Source organism: Haliotis cracherodii, unplaced genomic scaffold (genome assembly GCF_022045235.1).
Source record: "Haliotis cracherodii isolate W230 unplaced genomic scaffold, xgHalCrac1.p SCAF_3, whole genome shotgun sequence".
Lineage (NCBI taxonomy): Eukaryota > Metazoa > Mollusca > Gastropoda > Lepetellida > Haliotidae > Haliotis > Haliotis cracherodii.
The window spans coordinates 51,340,502-51,351,338 of NW_027266286.1; the positions used below are offsets into that span (position 1 = coordinate 51,340,502).

At 41.9% G+C, this 10,837-nt stretch overlaps 1 protein-coding gene across 1 annotated transcript; it reads right to left on the reverse strand.

The window, feature by feature from the left end:
• Positions 1-2,376: 2,376 nt before the first annotated feature.
• On the reverse strand, positions 2,377-8,945 carry LOC139474976 (transmembrane protein 135-like). Its single transcript, XM_071258177.1, has 4 exons — positions 8,745-8,945; positions 6,149-6,272; positions 4,324-4,802; positions 2,377-2,999 (listed from the first exon to the last, which is right to left on the reverse strand). Exons 1-4 carry the CDS (start codon positions 8,906-8,908, stop codon positions 2,552-2,554), a joined length of 1,215 nt encoding a protein of 404 aa, XP_071114278.1. The 5' UTR covers positions 8,909-8,945; the 3' UTR covers positions 2,377-2,551.
• Between the last annotated feature and the right edge of the window lie 1,892 nt (positions 8,946-10,837).

Genomic DNA, 10,837 nt, shown 5'->3' on the forward strand with positions numbered 1-10,837 from the left:
ATTGAAATATTTCGCCCATGGGCGAGAAAAAGGCTTGGCCCATGGGCGAGAATATATTCCTTTACACAAAACTTATGTTTTTGTTTCGCAAATACTAAACTTGTGTTCCATCAAGTATCATGACACAAAATCTAACTCATTTTAACTTAATTCAACGATTTTATAGCGATATTAAAATAGTTCGCCCATGGGCGAGAAAAAGGTTTGGCCAATGGGCGAGAATATATTCCATTAAACAAAACTTATGTGTTTGTTTCGCAAATATATTTTAATGCATTCCTTTACGAATCATGACAAAAAATTTAACTCATTTTAACTTAATTCAACGATTTTAAAGCGATATTGAAATATTTCGCCCATGGGCGAGAATATTTTCCTTCACACAAAACTCATGTTTTTGTGTCGCAAATACTAAACTTGTATTCCATCAAGTATCATGACACAAAATTTAACTCATTTCAACGATTTAATTCAACGATTTTATAGTGATATTGAAATATTTCGCCCATGGGCGAGAAAATGGTTTGGCCCATGGGCGAGCATATTTTCCTTTGCTCAACAGTTTTAGTTTCGCAAGTACATTAAGGGATTATAAGCATGACACATGATTCATCTCATTTAAACTTAATTCAACTAATTTTTGGCGTTATTAAAATATTTCGCCCATGTTTTCGTCAGTCCCTTTAAAGAATTAACTAATTGTTTACAAAGTATACTGTATCATGTGAAACACACTTTGTATCATTACATTACTATTTTAAAAGGGCCTTTGGTTGGATGTTTCCCCTGCAGAAGTTTTACAAATTTCACCTTTTTTACATATTGCAACGATCTTTAATGAACCCGGCCTTATCTCTCAAAACCTTTTGACAGTTTATCATACAAATTCATGCGCGTGTACACCAATTTATTGGCATTATTTTTCAACAAATTAAAGTTTAGTTTGTTTCTTTTTCACTTCCCATTTTATGTCTCGTTAGTACATCACATTGGGAAATTAAGTGACAATAGATATGCAATATACAGGTACACGTGCGCGTATTTTAATGGGGGAAAACCCGATTCGTCTTTCATTGCATAACGTCTAGCTGAATATCTCACATTCTAACTAAATCTCGAACTAATTATTTCATTATATGCGGTGCGATGTTTAGAGGCGATTGAGTGAATATTATGACACTAAAACAACTTTTAAATGCATTGTCACTTTTGGTATGAAAATGGTAACAGTTCAGAAAAAAACAGCCTTCTTATGATAATTCTCATATTCTCATTAGTACGTTGTATCTAATTACAGTGTCGGCATGATTCACAGGTGATTCTACAATACCTGCTCTCGGTACACCACGCGCGAATAAACAGTTATGCAGGTGTTGCTGTGGGCAAATACCTAGCCTGTATATGTATATTTTTTTTGTCGATACATGTATTACATATTTTCGTTGATATGTGGATATATTAAGCACAAAGACAAAAAAAAAACGGTTTATGAAAGATGAATTAGTGCCTTGATATATTCAACGAGATGTGTATCATCGTTTAAGGGGTCATTCAATAAAAGTATGTTTGGAGGAGATATCAAAGGAGCCGCCCAATATACACAGAGTCGTCCGGTGTACTACCACCCCACCCTGTCCGTAAGAGTTATGTAATCGGTACACAAATATATTTGATGCGGTATCAGAGTGGAAGGAGTGGATATGGGCGAGATGGTGTAAATATTGAGTGTTTTAACTTTTTTTTCTCCATTTTTTCTTCCTTAGTATATTCCCATGAAAACAGCATGCTTATTTTTGTAAATACCTTTGACCGAGACTGGGAAAAGACCGTAGAGTTTCTGGACTTTTGGGTTTCCAGAATTAAAATGGGACGTGTTGTGTGTGTTTGTGAGAGAATGAATGTGTGTGTGTGTGTGTGTGTGTGTGTGTGTGTGTGTGTGTGTGTGTGTGTGTGTGTGTGATGGTGTATTTGTGAGTGTGAGATGGTGAGTGTATGATGGTCTCTCTGTGAGTGTGAGATGGTGTTTGTTCGTGTTATTGATATCATGAACAACGTTCCATCTAACCCCATTCGGGGGCGCGATTTGCTGTTCAGAGTTGCGTCCCTTTGGCACCCCAGAAACCTTTGATTGTGGGTTTGAATCCATGTTCGCCCCGATTATGTTTCTAGGTACCCGTGCTCGTGGGTTTCACCAAAGTGGTAAACGCCTGAGGCCTGCATCACTTGGACTTTCTTCCCACATTAAGCTGACACGCCGTGATGTAACTGGAATAATGTTAAAAGCGGCGTTAAACCTAACTCACTGCCTCACCCACACCCGATTCAAATGAGGACAACGCGACTCTCACTGACACAGTTAGACAAAGCGATCTTTATTGATATACCTCTCGTATGTTGACAGGACGTACGGTTGTCGCAGCTCCAAGATTGCTGTGTGGAATGGTGTAACCTCACCATAACACTTCCTCAGACATCAGTAAACAAAACAACCAAACAAAGCCACTGTACACGTGTTAAAACCAGGAAGTCCGATAAATTACCCGGAGTCATGTTATGCTTCTTTTGCTTTCTTACCGTCACATTTTCGTCCACCAACAAAGAAACGCAATAGTCCGTTGATGAGAGGAGTGAGCGACTCTGGGTGGCGTTCATACGCATGCATAACCACCATCATTGACAGGGAGTACAGCAGGACGTAGCCCTGGGGAATCCGAGATAGGACCTTCACCTTGGACTTGACCTCCATATTGTACAGTGCATGCAGGGAATGGGGAACGAGGAACAAGGCCAGCTCCTTCCGTCTACTCTCCCTCTCAAACAACACCCCGAGACCACACACGAAGCCGGCTACGACTGGGACAAAGGGAGGTAATGGAGGGGGCTTCCGGATGAAGTTGCGTTGGAGACATATGACGTATTTGGCCAACATAACCATTGTTGACAGGAAAGCACCAGACATGACCAGATTCCTCAACAGCGACAATATGACGACTTTAGGTCTGCAAAATGGAATGAAACCATGGTATTAAGCGGGAAGTTGAGTCGAACATTTGAAATAATCACAGAGGCAAGCTCCAAGTCATGTTACACTCGTACCATTATGTGTTAACCTTAGTGCATACCTACACAGTGGTTGTTTTACGCAACACTCAGCAATATTCCTGTTATATGACGGCAGTCTGTAAATAATTGAGTCTGGACCAGACAATCCAGAGCCTGACATCATGAGCATCTACCTACGCAATAGGGACACGATGACATGCATCAACCAAGTCAACGACCCTCTGACCATCCGATCACGTTAGTCGCCTCTTATGACAAGAATGGTTTTCTGAAGATCAGTTCTCTCTGGATCTTAATGGGGATGTACGAAAGACGGTAACCTACATGCGTGCATGTCGAGTGAGTGAGTAAGAGAATTTTGTTTTACGCACAGTCCGCAACATTTCAATCATACCCCGCCGGTTTGTAAATAATGAAGTCATGGTCAGATAGATGATGGTTGATATCGGAAGTAACGCCGAAATCAGAAGTTATACCGTCGGAGTATTGAACAACAAGTATTGGGCACTGGGATCCTATTCTATCCCGGAATCCCAACGGGGACCCTTTTGTTGTCATACGTAAAAGACATGCTTATATACGTGTATAACTGTGATGCTATAATTGAAAAACTAAAGTATTAACAGGTCTGCAAGTTTCGCACCTGATAAAATAAACTCGCCTGGAGTTTTAAAGTTCCTAAACCCCGCTTCAATATTTTACTCTGAAATGAACGCCATCATTACCGTAGGTAAAACGAGATGAAATACTATAATAAAGGATCGGGCCGTTTCAGAACCTTCCTTGCATTGTGTGCAGGTGTTGATCCACAACATTTGTGCAATGGTACAATGAACTGTGTGTGTTTCTCTCTGAAAATTTCGTCAACATTTTTACAATTACGTTTTAGGGGGTAGGTATGTTTCCAAACTTGAGGAATTCGTGTGTTTACCCGTCAACTTTTGAACTTCCCCCTTGCATCAAACACGTCGCGCTGGAGCCTAGGGTCCCGCCAGGTCGATCATAACACCTACGACAGTCGTAACCTTACGATCGCTTTGTTGAACGTGCCAGGCCCCAAAAGCTTTGAAATGCGGACGACAATGACAGTCTTATCAAAATCGGATCTTTCACTTCGATACGAAACTTGTCTGCGTGGATATCTGTTAAAACTGGTTGTGTAGCTGATACAGTGATGACTTACCGTGTATATTCCACAATGTTATCATATATTTTCTTTAATCAATGGACTTACGTTGATGCTAATTAATAAGAGCTTACTTCTCCACTATGAGGTGGCGGCGAAAGATGACAATTGGAGTGACATGGATAGGCAAGTAGAGCTTCACGAAAGATGAGAGACTGCACAGGAAATCCCAGAATGCATGTCGAGTGCACGAGTATGCGTGTAGGCCCCCTTCCTGACAGGATATGAAATGGTCGCTGGGCAACCGGAACAGTAAGTCCAGTTTCGTATCCGTGTAGTCACGTGACCATTTCAAGATCGAATGGTAATACCCTTTGGCAAGAACACTTGGTCTCAAGGCCGTACAATACACTAGGAAGCCGCAACATAAACAGAAGGCCATTGTTTCACTGTAAGGCACCTTCCGGACGTGTTCACGGGTCACTAGAGTCGATACCCCAGCTCCTAGTGCTCGGGCCACGGCGAATAAAGCCACCACGCTTCTCCTGCTGTGGTCTTCAACGATGATGGTGAGGCCTGCCAAGCCCCCTGCAAGTCCGTAGTTCCATCCATCCTAGAACAAAATTCCAGTCATTTGACATGAGTGTGTGAATTGGATTTAACGCTGCCTTTAACAGACAAATGTTTTCAAGTAATATCACGACGTGTCAGTTTAATGTGGGAGGAAGCCTTAAATGATGCAGGTCCCAAACGTTTACCACTTTGGTGAAACCCACGAGCACGAGTATGGTGCTGATGAAGCAAGACAGAATCAATTTGAACCGAGAGCGAAAAAGGGACGCAACTCTGCAAAGTGAATTTAAGGGTTTCAGACAACTAAAGCCCCTTTATTTGACATGACCAAATGTGACATAATATCACAGTCAGTCTGACGACAACTTTCATAGTTACATAGTTATGTCATTTTAAACACCAATGAAATAGGAAAGTGAAGTGAAGTGAAATGGGGTTTAACGTCGCATCAAAGATTATTGCACTTATATAACGGCATACGTGCATGCACGTGTGTGTGTGTGTGTGTGTGTGTGTGTGTGTGTGTGTGTGTGTGTGTGTGTGTGTGTGTGTGTGTGTGTGTGTGTGTGTTCTTGTACTAGTCCTGATGCCAATTTATAGTGCTAGCCCACTGAGATACCATGCCGCAGTTTGACATGAATACTCCACTCAGATACAGTGTACTGACTCCGAGCCGACCAGTCCTTGTTTTAGTCTCAGACAGAGTAAGAAAAAGTACCATCTTTTAACGTCTTTTGGTATGACGCGGCCGGGGAACGAACCCCGGACCTTCCGCTCTCCGGGCGGACGCATTACCACTAGACAACAGAGGCGGTCAAATAGGAAGAGCATGTTCACAGGTCCACCTGAACAAAGCGATCGCATATCTATGATGCCACATCTCTATTTGTCTTATGAATGTAATTTGATTGGGGTACTCAAAACGAGGCTATTGTTGCGAATGTGTCCAGGGTATTTATAATAAAATGACGATATAATACACGAGATTACCGAGGATGGGACAGATACCGTCCACCAGCTGGGCTAACAACGCAATCACTGTAATACACTGTCGCCACGCAGTTTGGTTAAAAGCCAGGGAACCAGTGAAGACCCGGGTTAGAATTGGTCTTCAGCAACCCATGCTTGTTTTAACAGGTGACTATGCTTGTCGTAAGAGGCGACTAACGGGGTCGGGTGGTCAGTTTTCCTTATTTGGTTGATGCATGACATCCCAATTGCGTGGATCGATGCTCATGATGTCTGGTCCAGACTCGATTATTCACAGACCGCTGCCATATACCTAGAATATTGCTGAGTGAGGCGTTAAACAACAGACAAACAAAAGCCAGTGGTCGCCCCTTACGTTGACTGCGATGTATCCCACGAAATGCAGCAAATACTCACATTGATTCCTCTGTATTTCTTGAGGAGGTCGACAGCAAGGTGGTACACACTGGGATACAGACCCAGGAACGTGGCGAACCTGGCGCAGTCCGAGCTCACGATCTGTCCAGGGATCAGCGGTAGACTAAAAAAGGAGCCAGGACAGCATGACCTCAGCATTACGTTGGTGCAACGCATTCGTGTCGTTCAGGATTTGAGTATTTATAATTAGTGATACCAGTGTGTAAAACTGCCATGATTTAATAACAACCAAATAATGCCTTGATTTAATTAAGGTTAGTTTTCTGTTGGATTTTAGAACGAAACGATTTATGGAAAAAACATCAGCTAGTAAAACAGACACTGACTGGTACATAGACAGTCCGACCCGTGAAGATCCGGGGTAGAAAGAGAGAATATCACCCGAGTGTCTTTTGATAAGAAATATATCAACACGAGTTGATAAAAGTGGAAAAACTCCGAGGCTGACACGAGTTGATAAATGTGGAAAAAAACACACTTTTATCAACTCGTGTTGATATATTTGATATCAAAAGACACTCGGGTGAGATTTTATTTATCATCCAACATCATTCTTCCGTTTTTTATCCATCTTTTTCAGTTTGTGGACAGTAGTGTCTTAAGTGTAAAACGTACTGTTTACAACTTCAGTAGCAGAGCCATTAGTGATGTCATTTGATTGTGACGTCATGGAAATCAATGACGTCACAATGGTCTGCAAAGCATTGTGATACAATCTCACCCAAGCGATATCTCCCGTTGGAGCCAGTTTTGGATGATAATAGGTCTAGCAACCCATGCGTGCCGTAAGAGGCGACTGTGCTTGTCGTATATGTATTGTCACCAATACCGTATTCACCTAGTGTGTATGGCCACGCGGGTAATCTATTAGTTAGAGGGTCGGGTGTATTGTATTCGATCATGTATGCAACTATGCTTGTCGTAAGAGGCGACTAACGGGATCGGGTGGTCAGGCTCGCTGACTTGGTTGATGCATGTCACCGTATCCAATTGCGTGGATCGATGCTCATGATGTCAATCACTGGATTGTCTGGTCCAGACTCGATTATTTAGAGACCGCCGTCATATTGCTAGAGTAGTTGCTGATTGCGGCGTTAAACAACAAACAGCAAACAAATAACCAACCATACAGCCAAATGTATGTTAATTTAACGCCGCATGCAGCAATGCTGGACCACACAATCCAGTGATCGATATTTTCAGCACAGGCTCCTCCGGACCCACGGGGTACTAGGTCAATGTGTACCAATGTAACTTTTTATGTTCTGATGTCATATTCTACATGTTAAGAAGCCTGTTTAAGATGGGAATTTCAGGAACACCAGAAATGGACTACGCACATTGTACCCATGTGGCGAATCGAACCCGGGCCTTCGGCGTGACGAGTGAACGCTTTAACCACTAGACACCCTGAACTGAGTGCATTTCTTTCAAGAATATAGGGACATAACTCTTAATAGCCACTGATGGTGCTACGATCGAGCCACGAAATCCCAGCCTAGTTCGGCAAGGGAAACTGGACTTTTGTTCTATTAATTGACAGTACGATTGACCGACGGTCTGGGACGTTGCTCATTATATCAATCAATAGTTTGGACTCACCCTAACACACTACGAATGTGTCCAACTTAGTGTTCGAGCTCGCATGGCTTTATACGTTTAGCAATATCGCTGTATTCTACGCAAATACGCAAAACAAACAACATTACCCAATTATTTTTTAGCTCCTTGCATACAAATACCCATGAAAACCCCCATATAGTATAATAATTCTGTCCCTCATTACCCAGAGTAATATACACTTTTCAACTTGCGGACTACCTACAGTACCTACCTACTGTGCCTTACTTGAGATTTACAGGCCGCTGCCCCCATTCACATACTGTTGCTCAGAAACTTCAATAACAGCTCGTTATCACTATCATTATTCCTATAAAAACGTTACATTGAAGAGTGAAAAGTAAAGATAGCAAATTATATTTTATATATCTTTTAAAAATATGACTTTTCAAATTCGAAGCTCTTATTTACAAATTCGTTTACGTCAACAAGGTGTACAAGGTCAAGGTCGGAAAGAATGTTTACATTCACGAGTTACTACCGACGCTAATCTTCTTATCTGAACAGACCCCGAGATTGTTTAGTGGATGTGTCCCGCTATCAACGTGTCGTCTATATTTATACCAGTAAATGTTTTCAATGTAACAGTCAATTAACAAGTGGGTACAAGGTGCACGGTGCGCGGAGGTGATCGCACAAACCATGTGAAAATCATGCCACTTGGCCTTTGTTTACGGATCTGTGCGTGGCTTATCACAGAAAACACGCCCAGATCATGCGTTAAGGCTTAATTTGACCTGCGTTGTAGGACATACAGTAATGTTACAGTAGGCGTTATATCTCAAATGTTATCATTCACGTGAACAGTATTATATAAATATGTCACACTGTTTAGCAATCGTGACATGATGTAACGTTACGACTGAGGCGGAGCTCATACAGTACAATGACCCACTTTTTGCCAATCTCTATTGAGGTGTGAGGATCAGCCTTCTCCAGTATCCACTGAACTTACCCGCGCCGGAACGGATTTTTCGTGAGTGCCGTGACAGTTTTAAATCCCGAATACAGCGCCAAACCGCTTGCGAATCCCCGGACGAAACGTCGAACAAACTTCTTGGTTCTTTTAGACATATATGGAGACTGAGTTGGTCTCCGTGGTCCATCTCTCACCTCCATTACTGTATCAGTGCACTGCTACACTGGTGTAGATCCAGACAGGCCCGACCATGTGATGGCCCTTAGTGATAACACACTGCTGAGCTGTGCATGACGTCCAGAAGGCCATACAGTACACCAACGACATAAGGCGCCTATACATGTAGGCCGATATAAAAGGATTTTGTTTCTGATCCACCCTCGCGTCATTTTCAACCGCCAGCGTCTGTTCTTTTTTTATTTACCGGACCAAGCGCAGGTAACTCTATACTGCTTTCCCCGAAACGAAAGTTCAAACGGCACCAGACGCACGATACCTCTAGGTTACACACGACCAAATATTTTCCCATATACTTCACCTTCCTGGGACAAGGGAGTTTGCTGACTATAAAAATCCATTTTTCACCCTTGCCGAACTAGGCTGGACTTATGAAGTTATATTTTGGCTGGACTAACGAGTCTATGCAATGTCCAATCAAAATCGCGTAACGAAATCGACATCCGGTTCGTAAACTGCCGTGCAGATTTCTGTCGATTGCAGGATTTGCAAAGCATGTGTACCGCCAACTCGGCGTCAGCAGATATTGTCCAAATATTTTCATGTTTAAAATCAAGCCTACTACAGCAAGGGTGGAAACTGGACTTTTTGCAGTCAGTTAACTCCCTTGCCTCGTATAAAGTTATTTATTTTCAAACACACCAGGCATTCAACATCCACTACATGTACATGTACACAAAGCATGGCCTTAATTAGGCTGCAATAAATTCACAAAATGTGGCTAGCTTATCCAGCTCCATTTCCGAGTAGAACACACCAACAAACTCAGTTGTTACCAAATGTCACGTACTTGAAAATATATGTGGTCACATTCAGCATAAGTCAATAAAGAAGTAAATATTGAAAAAGATCGTCAGTCTTAATTACTGTGTGGATGTACATTTAAAACTTATATAACTGATATAAATCTTACACAATATCACCGAATCATAGCTGCCCGCATTCTCACTGCATACTCAATCTGGTCGAACAACTGATTCTAAAAAAACTAGTTTTGAACCTTTGTAGGTTGGCTGTGGGAGAAGGACGTAATACCTTTTGTGCTTGTCGAGTGTTGTTTAGACATCACTGAACTGTTATGTATCCCTGCGAAAAGTACATTCTGTTCCTGCAGACAAATACCAATACGAAACCCGTGAATATCCGGTTAGAAAAATCAGTAACCCACGCTTGTCGTAACAGGCGACTATGCTTGTCGCAAGGGGTGACTAACGTGATCGGATGGTCAGGCTCACTGACTTGGTTGATACATATTTTCGTATCCCAATTGCGTAGATCGATGCTCATGATTTCAATCACTGGATTATCTGGTCCGGACTAGAATATTTAGACTGCCGTCATGTAGCTGGTATATTGCGGTGTGCGGAGTTAAACAACAAACAAACAAAACCAATACGAAACTTGTCGCGTCATTTTAGGCAGCCCAAAAGACCAGACACAATACTTATTTGGCCTTAGATACAGTATCTTAGTGTACAATTGTGCTTAGAAACCGCACACTCAGCAAATCAGCTTGGAAGTTCAGCTGAACTGTACTTAACATAACTGGAACACTATGGACGCGGATGTCTCATGTTGTTACATGCTTGAAATGTAAGCGTTGTTCATGTATAATAAGTAATTTACAGCAAATATAATGATGAAATATGTTCAAATATGTACATATATACATAGTATTAACGAATAATTTGGAGTGGTTTCGTCTGTGTGTCTGGTTCACGTCATTATGCGAGTTATTATAAAGGGATATTAAACTGTATAAAGAGAAAGGGGGGTGGGGAACAGTGGGACTACGTCATCTACATTCGATTCGTTCGTTCCTATTTCGATCACAAGAACATTTTTATTTTTGTTTTCGCTGAAACTGCAACGAGAGGAAACCAAACTAAAGT